The sequence below is a fragment of the Temnothorax nylanderi genome, unplaced genomic scaffold (assembly GCF_030848795.1).
Source record: "Temnothorax nylanderi isolate EJ_2023f unplaced genomic scaffold, tnyl_v1.0 TNYL_tig0048_pilon, whole genome shotgun sequence".
NCBI lineage: Eukaryota > Metazoa > Arthropoda > Insecta > Hymenoptera > Formicidae > Temnothorax > Temnothorax nylanderi.
The window spans coordinates 1,281,732-1,302,926 of record NW_027249110.1 but is presented as its reverse complement, the minus strand read 5'-3'; the positions used below and the strand labels follow the sequence as shown (position 1 = coordinate 1,302,926).

General features: G+C 33.6%; 1 protein-coding gene and 2 long non-coding RNA genes across 13 annotated transcripts in view; 1 reads left to right on the top strand and 2 right to left on the bottom strand.

Annotated features, from left to right (window-relative positions):
• Positions 1-448: 448 nt before the first annotated feature.
• Positions 449-3,185, bottom strand: LOC139772387 (uncharacterized). The gene is made up of 4 exons (XR_011718122.1): positions 3,028-3,185; positions 960-1,486; positions 682-710; positions 449-590 (listed from the first exon to the last, which is right to left on the bottom strand). It is a non-coding gene; the product is annotated as an uncharacterized lncRNA (long non-coding RNA).
• A 916-nt stretch (positions 3,186-4,101) lies between these two features.
• LOC139772386 (uncharacterized) lies at positions 4,102-8,101 on the top strand. 7 transcript variants are annotated; one of them, XR_011718118.1, is made up of 5 exons: positions 4,102-4,245; positions 4,823-5,081; positions 5,169-5,592; positions 5,714-7,140; positions 7,237-8,101. It is a non-coding gene; the product is annotated as an uncharacterized lncRNA (long non-coding RNA). The 7 variants fall into 7 exon arrangements; XR_011718120.1 differs by lacking the exon at positions 4,102-4,245 and adding an exon at positions 4,259-4,663; XR_011718116.1 differs by lacking the exon at positions 4,102-4,245 and adding an exon at positions 4,259-4,755.
• The window catches only part of Qless (decaprenyl diphosphate synthase subunit 1 qless), a 38,680-nt gene continuing 25,145 nt past the window's right edge, over positions 7,661-21,195 (bottom strand). Inside the window, exons 3-13 of one of the 5 annotated variants that reach the window (XM_071706049.1) lie at positions 20,755-20,888; positions 19,415-19,556; positions 14,513-14,602; positions 14,087-14,218; positions 13,806-14,000; positions 9,740-13,638; positions 9,371-9,672; positions 9,020-9,264; positions 8,314-8,598; positions 8,022-8,062; positions 7,661-7,914 (exon numbers count right to left, since the gene is read on the bottom strand). In XM_071706049.1, coding sequence (XP_071562150.1) covers positions 13,417-13,638; positions 13,806-14,000; positions 14,087-14,218; positions 14,513-14,602; positions 19,415-19,556; positions 20,755-20,888 — 915 coding nt within the window. In that variant the 3' untranslated portion in view covers positions 7,661-7,914; positions 8,022-8,062; positions 8,314-8,598; ... (1 more) ...; positions 9,371-9,672; positions 9,740-13,416. Of the gene's footprint in view, positions 7,915-8,021; positions 8,063-8,313; positions 8,599-9,019; positions 9,265-9,370; positions 13,639-13,805; positions 14,001-14,086; positions 14,219-14,512; positions 14,603-19,414; positions 19,557-20,754; positions 20,889-21,195 lie in introns of all 5 variants that reach the window. The other 4 variants (XM_071706051.1, XM_071706052.1, XM_071706048.1 and 1 more) reach the window with 4 other exon arrangements.

The following is a 21,195-nucleotide window of genomic DNA, read 5'->3' as shown; positions in this document are numbered from 1 at the left end:
CCACAAGTCGTTGAGATGGTTTCAAAACCAAATAAGAAGAAACTAGCTGCTTGTGCCAAAAGATCATCCTCTTCGACATGTCCAAGGTCTGAAATTTAATTCATCTATAAGTTCTAAAAGCTTTTGATACTTGCCGTGAATAAATTCGTTTCTCATGATTATTGATCAACATGACGGTTACTCTGATTTTGTTATCGCAAGCCGTTATGTTACACATCTTATTTATTCTTTTATATAAATTATGTCAAAGTAATTATTTCGCTTACCGAAATTTTCAGTGTATGTCCATCCAGAAACATTCCCACTTGATGTCGACTAGAATATCGATGAGGTCGTATCTCTTATAATAACGCGGGTGAGGATCGATTTGAGGAATGAAAGGAGGCTCAGGATACTCATCTTCGTCATATTCCGATATATAGTTATAGCGATCCCGCATTGTCTCCCAGAAAATTTTGCGCATAAAATCGGATGTCTTCTTACCGAACACTTTTAGTTCAAGAAAACGAGTTAGATTTGGTAGGAAGAATATTGCGAGCATCTTCCAGGTGCGCCTATAATTATTTTCTAACATCGTTTTGGCATGTCTGCTGTAATCGGAGTCTGGATTTTGAAACGTGTTCACGTCACCGCGTCCAAAAGCAATGCTCCATATCACATCCATGGTAAATTTGTACTTACATCCATTACGTCCATTATTTGTCCATTACCTGCCGGCAATGTTATCAGTTGATTAAATCTGTTTAGCCTGCAGATATTATACTGATTTTCGCATTTTATATTATATTAGAAGAGAACAAGCAAACATCTACGTGTGCATTAGAGTAACATAAAATATCTTATACTACAAAAATTTTACAGATGATTGTAATTATAGTCACAGTCTTTATCTTGTTTCCTCGTCTTGTTACATTTCTTAATTTCAAGGATTATTTAAATTAATATACCCTCCAACTTACCATTTAATTCCAATGAGTCAAGATATTCATCTAAATGCTTTCCGCATTCTAGCATCAGGTCAAATGTATACGTATGTACATCATTGTTATGAAAAAATTGCATTATTCTGAATTTCCATTTCAAGTGAGATTCTCTCGTGAAGAAGAGATTGGCGTAACCAATACGATCCTTTGGATCGGCCGAGGAGTATCGATTGTCAAAATTAGAATCTGCTGTGAGGACGTGCCGAATGACTGTGCGATCGCGAAGCAACAAGAAGGGCTTGTTAAAAATGTAGAAACCTATATAAGGTACATCCTTCTTTCGCTCGTAGAGTTCTTTTAGAAAGTATGATGGGGATTTCTTCAGGAATAGACACTCTTTGAAATTGCCAAAGAATGGCGTTGGCGGTATTTCCAGAACGCCTCGTTTTTTCCAGTACTTGAAATTGCGAGTTATGTAGTAAGCGATTCCAATGAGAATTATAGAATTCCTATGCAATCCAGGACCCAGTACTCCATTATGAACGCCATTTCGCAGTTTCTCTCTAAAAATATATTTCTTACATTTGTATAGTTAAAGAGAATGTAATATTTAATAATTTACGAGATTGAGGAGATATTAGTATATCATTAAAAGAAAATAATGGTTAATCGATATTTAAAAAAAATGCTTTTGGGAACTCTAAAAATATGGGCAATTGCTATTTAACAAAGACACAAATCATTTTTTCTGGATATCTGTTGTAACATGATTATTTGATTCTATTCATTTCCAAATTGTTTTGTTAACGCGATGTTTGTAATTTAACTTCCCGCGGAATTCGATTTAGTTTCTTATATGCGTTTTAGCTACGTATCTGATTTCTAAGAATATTAACCGGTAACGAAAAAAGTATAGCCTTTGAAAGTCTAACGCGATTAGTTGTGCGTGAGTTAACGTTATGTAATATTTAATTAATAATTTAATATACAAATTGTATACGTTTCGGCTCAATTTTGAGCCATCTTCAGCGACGCGGTGATGGGTAAATTAAATAATCTTAAGCTTTCCGACGAGCATAAAGTGAATATATAAAAATTGAACAAAAATAAGAAATACGCTCTTTATATATATATATATATATATATATATATATATGTATATATATATATCATATTCCAAGCTTAAGGAAAATAAGAGCAAAATGCCGTTGTTAAAGTGAGAGATATAAAATACAAAAATTAACTTTAATACAAACATAAATACAAATTACAGACGTTTTGGTCTCAAGCTTTAGACTCTCTTCAAAATGTAACAATTAAAATTTGAAACAATATAAGAGGATAGGGCTAGCGAACAAAGCTGGGTATACGTGCTTAAAATATGTATTATATGTATTTCAGTAAACTGAAAGAACACATTTTCGACCTTCAATACGATCATCTTCAGTGCGCAATATACCGATAAGAATTATCCCAACGGAAAAACTTGAATTAATATATCGGTTTTTAATTAAGTTTTTTTTATAATTAAGAATTGAGCCGATAAATTACATGTGTATTTGACTTTATTGAGAGACATTAAGAGGTTCTCAATAAGGTCAGATACTACACATGTAATTTATCGAATCAATTCTTAATTATAATGTAAGATTTTAACTTAAGTTTTTTCCGTTGGAATTCAACAATTGTCTATTTTCCATTGGATAATTCTTATCCGTATATCGCGCACTGAAGATGATCGTATTCAAGGACGAAACGTTTGTTTTTTCAATTTACTAATTTATAATACATATTTTAAGCACTTATACTTAGCTTTGTTCACTAGCCCTATCGTCTTATATAGTTTTCAATTATGCAAACTTTGTAATATTTACTATAATAAATTAAAATTCGGTTATGATCTTAAAACGAGTCGTCATAATAACGCATATAAAGTGGAAATGTAGACATGTACTTTAAATCAGTGGTTAGGACGCGAAATTTGTGAACAAAATCACCCGTGGCATTGACTGCTGACTTATAAATCAGAGAGAAAAGACCAAAGAAATTATCTAATAAATATAGTAACTCGTAAGTGTTATATGATAATGTGTAATCTACTTACCAAACAGTCGACTTCGCAATAGTTACTTCGCAATAGTGTTCGAATTCGATACGAGACAATGCTTTCTGTGTAAGATTGGCGCACCGACTGAAGATTTAGCTTCGGTTACAAGGTGAAAAGGATACTAATCTAATATGATGAAGCATTATATGTATAAAGGAAAGGAACTGGTCAATAAATAAAACAAGGCAATAAATAAAGACAAATAGAAGATGTCAGTTATGTGGAAGTCTCTTGGTGAATAATCATTACAAAGATCTAATGTATCCTCTTGTAGGTTAATGCCATTATTTTGCACTTTAATGTAAAACATTTCAGAGATACTTTTGCCCATTTGATCTATGTTTTAAACTTTAAAGCTAGAGGGTAGTGGCAAACAAGGGAACTTTGCAAAACTGTAAATTCTGTATAGCATGCCAATAATTAACAGTCTCCTTTGGGAAATATTAGTAATAAATTTATTAACAATCTTCTTGATCGTATATAGTTGCTCATAAGAATTTCGCATTATTGTACGCATACCGAATGTTGCATATGTAATTACACGTCGAAAAGAAATATTGTATATAATTTTATTGCATATTATATTTTTAATTGTATATGTAACTTTTCTAATGTTGTATATATGTATATGGTAAAGTTTTGTAATAAAATTTTTTCTGTACACTTTATATTTTTAATTTTATAATGTAACTCTTTTATAACGTTGTATGTATTTAAAAAATATATATAGCGAAATAAAATAAATGATAAAAATGTAAAAAAACGTATTGTAAATAAAAGAGGACCGCCGATCGGAATTGGCGGTGGTGGTGGTGGGCCTCTATAGGTTGATCTGTTTCTATCGGATGTATCACATCAGATAAAAACAGGTCACATCTATATATATATATATATATATATATATATATATATATCAGAAAATATTTAAATACTTTAAATTTTAAATTTTAATTTATATATATGTACGATTTAAGGAGTTAATAGTGTAATAATAACTGTATAATAATCAAGGTAAATAGCGCGCGCGAGCGTCTGTGATTGTGATATCCAGTAAAATAAAATGTCACGTTTGTAACTTAAAAAAAGTCGCAATGCGCGCCATTTTCGATAATCGATACAAAGCACGAGTGACGAGAGTCTCTTCCGGTTTCACGAATCTCCATCTCCATTCAAGGATGCCAGACTCGCGGTTTTTGCCAGCTACTGCCACCTCCCGTAAGTTAGCCGGTCAACTTCGACTTTATTAATTTTTTTTTTTTTTAATCGTTTGTTGGTCGTTTGTTGGTGATTGTTGGCCTAATTAGAACGTTTGTTGGTTCTTAATTTTTGTTTAAATTAAAAAAGAAAAATTAGCCTTAAGTTAGCCGGAAAAATTTTATTTTTAATTAAAAAAAAGCCTAATCGATGCGTAATCGTTTGCTGATGATTGTTGGTCTAATTTTAGCGTTTGTTGGTTTATTATTAGTCTTAAAAACGAAAAAAACCGAAAAATTATCTCACATTAAAGTAATCGAAGATTGGTTTATTTGCCTACGACTTAAGGTTTATTTCTATCAATTTAAGGCTAACATCTATAAAACTGGCTATGAATACGGGCCTTAACATCGGCAGAAAATCGCGAAAAGATCAAATGGTGGTTCCCTTGATTTTATCAGTCGAAATATTTGCATTTTACTTTGAATATTAGAGATTAAATCAGTGTAAAACAGCTTTAACGTGCACTGAGTGCGTACCAGCTCTGACAGTGAAAAACGCTATAAAGAGGATTTATATCTTATTTTTTCTTGCATAGATAAACAGAATGTTATCGGAAAGTCATCTAAGCATTTTGAGAAGAATCTTCGGAAAGATGAACGTAGAAACCAATTGTTGCAATTAAGAAGAAAGAAGCGCGAGCAAGTATTTGCGCAGAACAGAAATCTTGGTGGTTTTTCTTCGTCACCTGTTCTTATCTGCGTATTATAAAGGAATATGTTTTGATATATATTCCTTTATAATTTATGTTACACGGTTGCACCTGTTTTACAAAATCTTCAAGGTTCAAATAAAAGGTAAAGTTATATATTTCTTTATAATGCATATTTAGTGTTACTTTGTTTTTACTGTAATCGAGTTAATAAAAGTGTAACTTTTTTTAGGTTGGTTCAGCAGTTATAGCTATATTTTCTGAAGATAGAGCTCTTTATCGAGCGGAAGTTGTGAATATTGATACGTGGAAGGATGCATACGTAGTTCAGTACATAGATTTTGGAAATTGCGCAATCGTAGATCAATATAATATCTATTCTGTCGAGAAGAAATTTATGCATCTGCCTAGATTAGCAGTGCAGTGTTCCTTAAAAGATATCGTACCTAATAATAGTAACTCGAATTGGTCTGAAGTGGATAGTAACGCGCTCGATAATTGCTTCAGTGCTGATAAATACGAATGCATATTCCATAGTTTTAATGACGATCAATATATAATTTCATTAAACCATGATGGACAAGATGTGAGTAATATTTTGGTGCAAAAGAATCTTGCAGCCTTTACTACAAAAACCTCGACTGAAACAATCAGTGGTAAGAATTATTTCAAAATTCATTTATATTCCGATGCACATTTATAACAATAGTTATGCATTTCATATGTTAAATGCCAGATTATTTGACACACTTAAACATTATATTTTTTATATTTTAGCTCCAGAAACACATGATACAGAAGTAAAAGAACTCAATGTTATAGAAAGAGTGGACATAAGCCTCTTGAATGGCCAAACTCTCAAAACGAGAGTTTCTAATGTAAAAAATACAACCTAGTTTTATGTTCAGCTTCCATCTGCTTCAAAATGTGAAAGCATTGTTGATCAATACATGGCTAATAAAGATACAAAGGTATTATTTAGTACAAATGCATTTCAGCCACGAATCATATTCTGTCATATATTGCTCATAAACTTTATGGAAAATTAGAAAAGTAACTTCTCATTTTCTAACAACCATGAACTAACGGCTTGTCTTATTCACAAGCTATGATATCATTATTTAATAATTACAACAAAATCCATATATTTAAATTGTAATTTAATTGTAATTTAAATTGAAATTTCTTCAATTTCTTAAATGATTAAACAAATTCTAAGATTCGAAAATTAAACAAATTAGAAATTACTCATATTATTTCTTGAACTTTGATTCTGAAATATAATATATTACGGTGATGGAAAAGAATTTTATTCATGTATTTAAAAATTTAATATATCGTTAACACAAATGACTAACATCATGAATCTGGTTCATCCTATAACAAAATTTATATCTAGCCCAACATTCCTGAATGAATCGAATCGTACTTTCTGAAACTGTAGTAATATTTATAATTTCGACTTTATAAAATAAAATGTCTTAAATATCATTGCACGATGTATGGTATTAACAGATAAATAATTAAAAATTGATTGTAACAGTATCATAATGAATGTTTCATCATAATGTTCAAATTTCCTAAAATAACAATAACTTAACATTGAAAAGAGCTTGTACCTTCTCATTCAGCCTAACGATCGTTCGCATGAACTCAAGCGAATCTTATTGATAAGAAGTTAATATCAGGTGATGCCGCGATTATCAACTCGCGAGTTATGTCTTGGCACGGGTTGTTTAGTCTATACAAATGGAACATGGAAGCGAGCTGTGGTGATTAACTGTACACGGTCCGTCGGGTTTGATGTAAAGTTCATTGATACTGGGGCATACGATGAAATCCTGAATGATGAGAGTGTACATAGACAGATATTTACAAATATTTCTACAGGTTTTATTGCTTCCACGATGCGAGTTAATGCCATATATCATGTTGCAATACGAAATTGTCATATTGGAACTGTTGAAATTATGAATATGTATAAATAAGAAACTTGTAGTTTTGATATTCATTAATTCCCATTATTAATATGACAATCTAATGATCTAGGCTTTAGCTCTACCTGGAGAGCTCGTAGTCATGCAGAACCAAGCGTTAGAATGCTCCCTACAAGATGTGCCAGCGTCGTCCAACGTAGATAAACAATTGAAGGAACTCGAAGGCAAAGAAGTGTTAGTCTATGTGGAAGAAGTCAATAATAGCAGGTTTGTATAAATTTTACGCTGCAGTTACAAATATATAAGTAAGTTTCAAATAAATATTAACATTTTCTTGGATATTACCATCTTTTGTTCGTATAGACTTATATCGTAAAATTATACGATCTATCCGGCAATGGGATAATGAATACTGAGGAGAAGATACCACCCGTATGTCCGATGCCTATTCTAAGTTCAACTCACAAGGTCTCGGTGTCGTATGCGGATCATTCTACCAATATCTGGTTGCAACGGTATTCGGACGTGGATATTGAGACTAAACTGTCGGAAGATCTTCAACAGTATTACACTAATTCTGGTCAAAGACTCGAGCCAGAGGTACATTTATTATGCGCAACGAAATATTTAGACGACGGTCAATGGTACAGAGGAAGAATCGTTAGTCTCACCGAAACAATGGCCTATGTTAATTACATTGACTACGGCAACACTGAGGAAGTTGCTCTAGACTCGATCATGATTTTGGAACCGCAATTTTATGAACCCTATCAATTAGCCATAAATGTATCGTTATCTGTATCTTTTATTGGCACTGAGGCTGAACAGAAGGGCATATTACAAGATCATTTGATGAATAAAGATTTCTCGGCTGTATTTTACAACGTACACAAGAAGTGGATCGTCGATCTGATCGAAAATGAAGAAAAGCTCAGCGATAGATTCCGCAAGGGTTCAATTTCAAACTGTTTCATAAATCTTTTTACAACTGGGATGCTCTCTTCTGGTGGCACGGCAATCTTGCGTGGCATTTTGTCGAATCTATAAAGCAATTATTTTATTGTACTTATGTAAACATATCATATATACACTACACGTAAAACCAAAGTAACACTAAATATGCATTATAAAGAAATATATAACTTTACCTTTTATTTGAACCTTGAAGATTTTGTAAAACAGGTGCAAGCTGTAACATAAATTATAAAAGAATATATATCAAAAAATATTTCTAGGTGCAATTAGCATGTTTATATTAGTTCTAAATAATAGAAAAAAAGTATGCATACACACACATATTAAAATAATCCAAATATCATAAATAATAAAAAGATTTTCAATATTTGTCAAAAATGAAAATATACGTTTAAATGTATGCATACATTTTAGTTTTATTAATAAAAAAATGTAAAACTATATATATTATTTTTTTATACATACTTTCTGCAACTGAAGGAAGAATATTAAAATACTTTGTGCGGCTGATGGATGAACGTGAAAATCCAAAAATATAAAGATGCGAGTCAATATCCAGTAATCCATCACATTCAAATGAGACTTTCTCGGCCAAAAGATATCTTTGTAAAACAAACTTCTTTGCTTTTGTGATCCAGCACGCCGTAACATATTTAAGCAATTGGCTGCAGTGTCCAATTCAAGAACTTTTTCTTCGGAAATCCATTTTGAAATTGCATGCTGCACAGATTGTTTATACTCTTGACGTTTCTATTTTACCGTTTAAAACGTATCAAACAATAATCGATGAGTAACACGTTTGACATGCGCAATATAAAATTTACAAAGAGTAAACTCTTCACAATAAAGAATGAATTAATTTCTATATTCTATTCTAAGATTTTTAACACTTTGAGTGCCATGTCACCCATATCTGGGTGTCATCTGCTAGAAATTTCCGCAAAGGTCGTCCATTTGTGAGTGACGGTCTTATTTATCCAATTAAAAATAATTTTACTAAATATTTAAGACGTTAAACAAATAATGTAAATTTTATTAAGACATAAGAAAAGCAATAAAATATTAAAACATATAAATCTTTGGAGCAAATATAGAAATTAATCAATTCTTTATTGTGAAGAGTTTACTCTTTGTAAATTTTATATAAAGTGTTAAACGTATCATTACTTACCTTAATATGAAGTCTTTGAATATTATGCACTGCAATTATTGTAGAAGGTAAACCTTGAGCAAGGCAAGACACGATAATTTCCTTGTCTCAATCGCCTATAATATCTCTGCGTACCATCGTTTGCTTGACTCGCGACAGAAGTAACAAAGAGTAACGTGGTAGCAACTTTGGCTGCATCTAATGTTGCTAAAACGTCACCCATCGATGGTACGATGATAGAAAACCACTGTTTCAGTCTTGGAACACTAAATTAATACAAATACATATATATATATATATAATATTAACAAATTTTTAATTTACCTCACTAATAATAGAATAAACAAGTTCTTTTCCTGCTTTATAGCGTACCCAATATGTATAATGCCATTTGGACTAGTAGCAACATTAGCAGTTTCGTCCATGTTAGTTACAGCAGATACAATGTTCTTTAAATTGTATCTGCTGTAACTAATTAACAATGTCCACGTCACTTTGCAACGGTATGACCCAGATAAGAACAGGTGACGAAGAAAAACCACCGAGATTTCTGTTCTGCGCAAATACTTGCTCGCGCTTCTTTCTTCTTAATTGCAACAATTGGTTTCTACGTTCATCTTTCCGAAGATTCTTCTCAAAATGCTTAGATGACTTTCCGATAACATTCTGTTTATCTATGCAAGAAAAAATAAGATATAAATCCTCTTTATAGCGTTTTTCACTGTCAGAGCTGGTACGCACTCAGTGCACGTTAAAGCTGTTGTACACTGATTTAATCTCTAATATTCAAAGTAAAATGCAAATATTTCGACTGATAAAATCAAGGGAACCACCATGTTTCTTGATCTTTTCGCGATTTTCTGCCGATGTTAAGGCCCGTATTCATAGCCAGTTTTATAGATGTTAGCCTTAAATTGATAGAAATAAACCTTAAGTCGTAGGCAAATAAACCAATCTTCGATTACTTTAATGTGAGATAATTTTTCGGTTTTTTTTCGTTTTTAAGACTAATAATAAACCAACAAACGCTAAAATTAGACCAACAATCATCAGCAAACGATTACGCATCAATTAGGCTTTTTTTTAATTAAAAATAAAATTTTTCCGGCTAACTTAAGGCTAATTTTTCTTTTTTAATTTAAACAAAAATTAAGAACCAACAAACGTTCTAATTAGGCCAACAATCACCAACAAACGACCAACAAACGATTAAAAAAAAAAAAAATTAATAAAGTCGAAGTTGACCGGCTAACTTACGGGAGGTGGCCCGAACCCCGGAGAAACTCGAAAGGGGTCGCGTCACTCGTTCGGACGAGGCCTATTAAAAAAATTTAAAAGGACGCCTCCACGTCCACGGGTCCACGTCCGGCACGTCCACGAAGACATGCACCTTGAACTCCGTAGCCCAGCGTATAAATTTTGTCATTCTCGGTAAGTAATATGTTCTCGATTCCGGTTCTGTTCTATTTCACGTACAATCGCGATTTTATGTTTTTTAGGAATAATCCAAAACTATAACAACGTTTTCGGTATATCATAATATAAATATATTCAACCATATACCACGGTTTTATTATACTTTATAAGTGTTTTAAAATTAATATTCCGATTGCATACTGCAAATTGTACCTAATCCTTTTTTAGACGCTGTTATTTTTATCAATCTGTTCTTATTACTTTATGCCTAAAGATATCAAGGGGTAAAGTCATCAGAACAGAACAGGGGCCAGAGTAAAATATAAAATATTTTAAAAATTGATTTTTAGATAGCATTACTTTTTATATACGAAATGTAATTCAATATAAACATAGAACTTAATACAAATGATCGAGGAATATTTGTGAATCAGGAAAATATATTGAATTTTCAAACAACCGGTGGTATGCATGTTTGAAAAGATATATATTTTAATTTCATATATTTGTATTTAAAAAACTTATATACTCGAATTTAATGATCCCCAACACAATAATTGAACTTACATTAAGGTTTTACAATAAAGTAGTTAATCAACCAACGTTATAACAATTACGGTGTGAGAATAGTATTGTACCATGTTCTTGCTATGAACACATATTGAAAATCTAAAAATCTTAATTAATATAGTACATTTATTTTTCAATAAGGAATCCAAGATCAGGTTATTGTTTATCATTTTATCAAGCCCCTACAAAAATTCAAAATCTACGAAAACACTTATTGACTCAAATACAATATAGATTTAAAAAAAAAATGAAAGAGAAAAACAGACTAATAAATATTTAAAATATCTTCAAAAGATAATATTTTGTCAAGCCATCAACAACAACTTTAGTTGATATATGAGGCACTTACTTAAAAAATAGTGCAGATTTTGTACGTGATTTTCTATGCAGATTTTTTATATAAAAATTTCTATTAGATATTATAAATTAGCATAGTGCATTTTTGAATTTGTACTTATGTCACTACTTTTTCCAAATTAAGAATTTGTATGAACACTGAGATAATATGGACGATTTGGAAAAACGTGATAGATGTACGTATCAACAGTTAGTTCTATCGGAGTCAAATTTATCGGATCTGCTTTCTTTGGAATTTCTGTATTGTTGAAATATGTTCTGCTGTAAATAAAATTGAACTTTATACTAATTTTCAAATGTATACCAATAAATGTTTTTCAATTCTTGAAAACGTAAGAGAATAAACGGATAAATATTTAACAATTAGACCAAACTAATTGTATTTATATGAAATTATACGTATTAATTTCATTTAAGTTGTATTCATCGGCGTATGCTTCATCACATAGCTTGTATCTTATTATGACTTTTTTTGTGCCTCTTTGAATATAAACGTATCTTGGAATAAACTTTTATACATTTTTTTTCTTACATGATTTAAATAAATATTGCAAAACGTATGGAGGAGATCGACTGTTCCGGTTGCGTCTTTCTTTGCATCATATACTTATTCTATTATAAGTCTACATTTGATCATAATTACATACTTGTTTCTTAGTTAATGTTCTATTGTATTGTGTAACATTTTAAACAATTATATACATTCTCATAAATATAAATTATTGTACACTAGATATTTATACTTACATATCTAGTAATATTGATACTTTGAGCAGTTCACCTATTAAGCAAAAGTGATTCTATTCTTATTGGACAATGCCCAAATAAGAAAAGACACTTTTATTTTTCTCCTCATTGTGAATTTCGATGATATTCGCATCCTAAAACTTAAAGAGGCAGATAATTCTTATCAATTATACGATAAAGTTAACTTTTGTTAATGTCCCTGGCTGAAAAGAAGAGAAAGAGCAATTTGTCTTCTTTGGCAAATATCCTTTATACCGCTTTTAACGATTATTTTATTTAAAATGGGCTGTCGGTAAAAATTAGTATTGGCATCCCTTATTACTTATTTTTACAAGTTCACTGCGATAAAAGTTGGGCTTTACTTTATCAAAAATATGTATCCATTGGGTTCAATCGGTCGTGATAAAGACCGAAGATATCTTATTATAACGTTATAATTCTGTACGTGTCATTCTTATATATGTATGTTTTTTCAATTTTCAGTTTGCTTTTGTCATGCTATAGTAAATTCTCATTAAACCTCCTTTGATGCAAGCAAGTTTTCTGACGTGTCGCGATACAATAATTATCATTAGGTACAATAAATACATTTAGGTAATAGGTAAACGTTTTCAAGATAGGACGATTTGGCTTTATGCATTATTTTCATTTTGGGATCCGACAGCAGTATAATTGTATCATGACGCATGAAAGATGCATGCATAAAAGAGACATTATAGAAAGGATTATCGATGCTAATACATTATTACTAACGCTAGATTATTTTATTTACATGATCGGCTAACGATTTATAAAATCAGGTAATACGTGCTCTTTTCCTTACACACAGGCCAAGTAAACGTAATGCCTAGGCACTTTTATAAAGTGCAATTTCTGCATTTTTTCAGATTTAAACCCATGTATTGACAAAGTCCTCTGAAAAAGGCAGAAGCACCTTAGTGAATACGTTACGGGGCTTGGGATGCCTTCTTCATTTTTCCTTCGGATGAGGTATGAATTCAGATTCGTCAATGCGTATTTACGTCATACGCTAATGCTATCAATCAAGTATCAATGTTACACCATCATGAATTATAGTGATAATATCAATCTCCTTATTTGATTACGTTTTATAAAAATCCTCGAGTATATATTAACCGAAATTATATATAACAATATATAATTTCGGTTAATGGTGTAACATTGAATATGAAAAACTTTCTTCAACACAACCCCTGCATTCGATTGATAGAATTCGAGAGAATTATACTAGCCGTTTCCGTCCAGTATAACTTATAAATATTTATAAAATCGATCTCCCGCACTCTAAATCTGCGTTCGTCGTGATGCTATTTCATGCGGTTGATGACCAGATCTGTCATAATGATCAGTGCCCTCTGATAAGGACTCTTAGCAAAGGACTGCGCGATTTTGCTTGCTTCTGCGCAGTGCTTTTTCGCCAAAAATCTGGTCTGTTCGAGACCGTTGGATTCGTGCACCAATTCAAAAGCTCTCTCAACATCTCCAGGCTCTTGGAAACGGCGCATAATCATCGCATTTAATTCTGGATACTGCAACAGCCGAAGTAACAATAACGATTAGGATCGTGTCTATGAAAAAGGCTTATCGACATAACGACGTATAACGTATAATGTGTCAAGTACATCGTAATACTACTAATAAAAAGATTTCTCGGTCGTATCACGATTCATCGAATGTTTCGCATTCGCATACTAACCCGTTCGCAAGCAAAGAGCACCGGGGCTGTGGCTAGTCCGAGTTTGAGGTCAGCGGCTGTGGGCTTGCCCATAGCCGTTGAAGAAGCCACAAAATCCAGAAGATCGTCTACCAACTGGAAAGCCAGGCCAACATTCCTGCCATATTGATAGGCCATCTCTATCGTGCGGTCATCGACTTCGGAAAGAATGGCGGCCTAAGATAGTAATCAACAATCATTTACAGGTTTCAAAGAAATAATAGACGGCGACTTTGTACGGGCGATTGTTAATGTAGACTCACCGCTTTAACGCAATTGGCAATTAAGCTCGCTGTTTTTCGATATGTCTTCGTAAGATAGTGCGCGAACCTCTCGTTTTCCGTTTCTTTGGAACCAAGCTGCATAAATTCGCCTTGCACCAAGTCAGAGACAATCTACAAAGTAGCGCAACGTACTTTAATTAAATGCTCTATTTAACATGCTATTATATTTAAATTGTCTTCTTTATATTGTCTTAATTTGTCAATCGTGTCTTTATTTTGAGATAGCATAAAACCATAAAAACTTAAATAACATTATAATAATTACATCGCGAGTCAGTTAAAGATATTAAATTCTCGTTAAGAATCGATTACAAATTGAAAATTCTACAATTAAAGTTTCAATTCCGTCGTTAAACGGAAACAATAGATTTGAAAAATTGAGTTGAGCACAATCAAATAATTTACCTGACTAATGGTAATGGTCACATCGTCATTTTGGATTCTGGAGAGCATCATGCAGGCGACTGATAAGATGTAATTTCCTGCCATAGCCACCTAAGAACAAAATAATCACTTAAGAAAGACTCTGTCGTCTTATTAGATAAGAATAGCAATTAGTTTCCGAGTTGCATTGTATTCTGCTTGGTCGTGGTCATTTTCAGTTTCGTCGTTTCATACAATAGTGTTAAAGCATAGGAATGATGCAAAACACGCCTTAATTCAGCCGTGATACCGATTTTTATTTCACATCAAGATAGTGATACGGCAATCAAAAGACAATTTGCATGCTACATTTTTTTAATTTCTGGGTCACGTGTTTACGTACGTGAAATATCTTTGAGCGTCAAAATTATGTAACATTTTCCGATTATAACAATTTGATATATTACAGAGCAAGCACACACATAGTCATTACATTGTCTTCAATTTTCTAACGACTAAATCATGTTAACACTTTCTGCCGATGTCTAAACACACGAAGAGCGACGCGAAATTTTGATTTAACGAAACCGCTTCGCGTTGCTCATTATGTTAATTTGCCGTCAACAAAATCGACGCAAGTTCTCCGCGATTATAATCTGGGTTTCCTTTCACTGGACATTCTTCAAATCGGCGCCAAATACCTTCGAGAAGGCGTTACGTGACTTGGATTCGCGCGTGTTCAATTCTGTATCTAATTTCTTTTTAATTTCAACTTTAAGAGAAGTTCATCTTTTATATTATTATATATTATCCAGTATGACGATAAATTCTTCTGCGTTTCAAAACTGCGAATAGTAATCGACGCGTGGCTCAAGAGTTTAAAGACAAAATATAAAATCCGCAATAATTACAGTATAGTTTACAAATTTTTATTTTGTTTTTGCTCAGTCAATAAGTATAATAATATTTAAAGATCCGGGTCCACACATACATACATTTGAAGGAACAAAATATCCACCACATCTTATTTAATTTTTTTAGGTATAAAACAATTGTGATATTAAAGTAAAAAATTGAAATATATTTAAAACATCTTAGACTCTATTGACAATACAAATGAATTATGACTATAAGTAGAATTATGGAGGCTTATATCAGTGTGGAGATTTGTTATCAAGAATGATAGAACGGAAACATGATGGGAGATTATTGCTGGTCTTTTCTAAGAAAAACAGACCCAACAGCTTACACAAGAGACAAAAGATCATACAAAACATTTGTAATATCTTTTAAATTATAAATAAGGCAAACATAAAATATTGTATTCTTTAACTTTTATACTGTTACTTCTTTTCCTGAAATTTTGGCACTTTACTATTTATTGCAAAACTTTGAAATTGCAAAAGAGATCTGTAGATGTGTAGGAATTTTTTCGCTATTTACCATATTAAAACGATATATCTTATTTAACTTGTTCAGCCTGAAAAAGCATTCAGACGCGCATGATATGCTGATGGAAAGCTATCGAGATTCAAGTCGATATAATGTTAGAAAATTTAACATCACGATAGATCGGATACACAATGTCGAATGTAAGTTTCATTAAGTGTATACCGCGCATTCAGTTTCGATCTATCACTCTGCGGTCAGTGGATCCGTTGATGGGAAAATTGTTGATGAACACATCGTTTATAACGAGCGACGCGCCGAAACCGCAACATCTCGACGACTCTTAATAACCAAGGCTTCTTATGTCGCACGTTGATTTCTAAATTTCCTCACACATCGAGTTCTAAAATTGATACATTGTCGCGCTTTCTATCTTTTTTTTTTTCTGTCCAACTCTAACTTATCTTCGTGAAACGCCTGAAACGTTTCTGCATTCTATTTCAAACTTATGAAGCTATCGTTTTATACGATAAATACCTTCGAAAAGTACGACACTGTAAAACGTTTTACAGAATATTTGTATTTCATTGTTGAGTAAAGAACATGATTTTATCCAATATATTTTTCTACGTATATAAACTCATTATTTACTTGACTGTTAATTACTCAAAGACCTATAAATTTGCGGTTTGGAAACATTTATTACGAACAGAAAAAGTCCGTAAGGAAAGAAATAGGCGCAAAAAGCTTCCGGACATCCTTTTCACCTTGGACAATGTTTTGTTCGGGTAGAGCGACTGACGGAAGATCATTTCGTGTGACAATGGCTAAGTCGATGAGTGACTTAACGAACGGCTCGTAATTTCGAGTTTCACATCCGGCAACGGCGATGCGCCGCCTTATTTTCACGCATCTTAGCCGCGATAACCGAAAGAACACGCCTGGTAGGGTTTTCCCTCCAGGAATAGCGCGCGCTGCGTGTACCGGCGACACTTTCTTGCAATTACACGACGAGGCGACGGGTTCCGCTAAACAAACATGAATTAACGCTGAAAGCAGTGGTCCACCTGCGGGACTCATTAATTCCGGCTAATGCTATCTCCGGGAAACAATTTACGATCGTGTCTCAGCACGACGCTGTTGCAGAACACTCGCGGTAAGGTTTTAACGAGATGAAGGAAGAATCGAAGGCCAGCAACCAGCATAGCAACACGCACTTCAAGTGGTGTGTGTGACTTACCGATCACGCTGTAAACTATATCGAATATATAAACAAATGGAAAACAAAATACTCTCTCAATATCTTAAATTAATATATCTAATATTACTCTCCTAAGTTTCATTACGATATTTAATATTACTCTCTTGATATAATCTGCAATGCCAGACGAAAAAGATCGCGCTCGTCTCCTGCTTTATTTCAGATGTATTCCGATTTGCAGTGATTATTTTCGAATTTCACACCTGACTCGATCCGGCTTACATCCGAGCCACTTCATCACGCAATCCTGTTACTCGTAGGTGTAACGCGAAGATAATTATTATATATACTGCAGCAGGAGTTCTCACGATTAGCGGTACGTTAATGCGAGAGGCTGTTACACAATTCACCGGTTCAACATCTGCGCTGTCCTCGCAGCCGATGCACCGAAGAAACAACGTCGGGACAACTTTCGTGACCATCGGTTGATGGGCTTTCCATTTCTCTGAACGGCGCTAATTCCATCACGCGTCAAGGTTGTAACACTTTTGAAGCTTCCTCGTAATATTTGCACGTGCTATTCATCAGGACCCATCATACAAATTGCAACGCGCCGCATTGTATGTTTACATTTATGAATTTTTACTCCGCCTGACTCGATTCTCACGGCTGTATTATCTCAATGTCCCGTCTCTAATAATGTTGCCAATTAGACAATTAGAAGAAATAACAAGAACGTGTTTATTCTTTTAAATCCTTGACCTTTATATAAGACTTTTATATAAGATTTTTATATATCGCAAAACAATACCTGACTCGCGTCTCATCGATTATGCATTTGCGATCTAAGGAATAAAATTCAAGGAGTATCTGAGAATCTTTAGAAATATAGTTTGGCCTTTAGAGTCACAAATGTCCATAGTTATAAGCTTGTCATTGCATTTCACAACGGCAGCTTACGACTGCGATTCGCTTTATCGCGCGACACATATCTACAATATGCGAACGAGTGTCGAGTTAGTGACATTAAAGCGACAAATTTTGTTGCAAAACTGCAATGTCGCAAGATCGATATAAGCGGAAAAATGAGAGGTGAAGCTTCCGTGCGAGACTGTTTATAGAATGTTTATGTTCTTTTACTTAACGCTGTATGTACAATGTATTAATGTTGTATTGCTAAACTTAAAGTTCAACGAGTAAACTTTATTACGAGAATGCTTGTTTTAAGATTTAAAGTTTAAATTTGATTTTTAAACTAAAAATCCATCAAAACGAACCAAACGAGAACTGAGCGTTTTGTCGATTATTCCTTTCACGTTGATCTTTTAAATTGTTATTCATTAATATCATTATAAATATGTTATATGATTACGTATTCTATGGAATGACTGATGTCTTCGAGAATTTAGAGCATCGGCAATTTAAAAATGTTTTAATTCCGAAGTCGCTAACACTCCAGACAAATAAACAAAATGTTCATGAGAGGGGAAGGAGAGAGAAAGAAAAAGTAACGATCACTGATCAATAGGTTCGCACGTTCTTGACCTAGCGCAGTCCCATCGCGCTTTCATTTCACTCACCAGCGCATATACTACGCACTTGTGTAATGAATGTCAACGGTAATTGCAACTCAATCATTCGCGACGCCGCGCCGATCGAAAGCTAATTAATAAGCGCTAGAAAATGTCTCTCGCAGCCAGTAATGGAAAAGCGCGAATGAAATTCGAGCGATTGCGAAAGTATATACGCCGCATGTTAATCGTGCGTTTGAGAGTTGAGTTTTTCGATCGTGTCGCACGCGTCGCGCGCCCACCGTCGCGTTCCAACTGTCGATTTCTAATATACATGTAACTTCAGCGTGCCAGCCTGACTCGCGAACAGTAGCCGCTTTCGAAATAGTTTTACATCGTTTAGTACCCTACGGATAGCACTTGATCAATTTTCCTATCGCACCGCCGCCGGTACCACCGAATTTTCCACATTTACAACGAACACACGCGCGAGCCAAGATCCGCTTCCGGTTCCCAATCTAGAAAGCAAAAGCCGGCGCTTGGTCATGAATCGCATTAGCCTCTTTCTTCCCTCGCTATTTTAGAGAGAGAGTTTGAGTTTCCATCGCCGTCGCACCGCTAACCATCGCGTAATAGTCACTTTCGATGATTTTTTGATGCGAAATATATTTTCATATTTTTAAATATATTTATATACTTAAATGTATATTATTAGATTTTATTTTTTCGATATTTTCTATTAACGAAACGAGAAGAGACACCAATTCCGAGAAATCGATAAATGTGCCGTGTAGAGAGCCACATTGATTATCTTTGGAAATCGGAAAATGGATTATAGCTTACCTTCTTTTGACTCCAGACAGCATTGACTGAAGGTTTGCCACGACGGATGTCTGACTGGTCGATCACATCGTCGTGCAATAAAGAAGCGCTATGAACCATCTCGGAGATCATCGCTACTTGTCGTTGCGACTGCGAGAGATCGCTGAAAAAAATCTCTTTGTTGTAAAACAAATCATTTATCTATCGTGGTTGCCAACATGCGTAAATATTACATTTAATTACTAATAATAAATTTTTTTCATCAATCCCTTAATCGTATACATTTTACATAGCGATAAAAACTTGCAAACCAAGTTTGTCGTTTAATAATTTTCAAAGCAATGTCTTTAAAATCCCAGGTTTGAAACAATTTTTTCGAATATTTCTTAAATCGATCAAAAGTCTGTAATTTATAAGACCTAATTCATAGAGGTCGAAATTATTGAACCATATGTGCGTTTATTTTTTTAATTTTCCGATAAATTTTAAAATCTTCTAAAGTAGCGCCTAGAATTTTCAACGAGACATTACTTCGGCATAAATTCAGCCTAGGAAATTATTCTGTTTGAGAAGATAAAATATCTGTTTCAGCCTGATAATTTCCGCGCCTTTAATATAGACTTTGACAAATCATTAACTTGATTCGCTTTCACTCAGGGGGGAGGGGGGGGGGATATCTCAGGTATCTCTCAAGTAATAATCGATACATAATAAAATCCTGTCTATGACAGAATCACGCCTAAAGTCTAGTACGTTACGACGCGCGTTAACGCGCTTCTCATTCACGATGCCGCCCCATTCATATGCATTCATATGTGGTATATACTCGTACAAGACGCACGGCCGCCGCTTTCGTAGATATCTCTAACGTACCACTTTGTCGACACTTTTAATGCTTTCTAAACGTCGTGAGCATACGTTTTCATACGCGCGGAGATTCACCGTGCCACGCGTTAATAAAAAGAGTCTCTCACCCGCGGTCCTCATAATCACAAATTTTCTAACGAACTTTTTCAAACGTTGCTCAGTTAGAGTTAAAATCTCAGTTATAAAAAATCAATTCTTCGTTATTTGATAAAATAGAAGCAAATGATATATGATAAGTACGTTGACGCAGTTTTATATTTATATATGGTACTTTGTTTTCTCGGGTTTTAATCACGCAAATACATCGTCTTCTACGCCAAAAACCCCTTCTAGTCTTTCCTCTCTAAAAAATGTTAATGTTCTTCCAACTCGAGAAAAGCAGAGAATTACGTCTTTGCCAGATATTTATAGCTTCAGACGTGCAATTTATAAATGTTTACCAAGATTCCTTCGATAAATTTCAAAAATGTTTGTAGAAACGCGTCCCCACTTACTTTCTTCCCTTGTGATAATTAATAGCTCGTGCCATGAGTATGGTGAACATGGGCCGCACCGCTTTCCCCTGGCCATCGAAGTAGTATGTGCTTATGGGTTGCAGCTCTTCTTGCGAGGTGTTGTTGATAAGTTCCTGCAATAACATATATTTCCAAATATAGAGAAGGAGATCCGAAGATCCGCGTAAAAAAAAACTCAAAGTCGACGACCGCGTGATTATTGATGTATCTATACTGTCTATAGGATAAGATAAAGTATGGAGCAAGAACGTGAGCAGATTTCGTGTTACATCATTTGTAGAGTTTTAAAATTAAGTTTAATAACCCGCAAGAGTACAGAAATAATTTCGTGAAACTTACATAATTTATAACATAGTTTTTTTTTTATAAGTTACGCGCACGAACTGACTGCCGTTGTAACAATATATGTCAAGCTCTTTA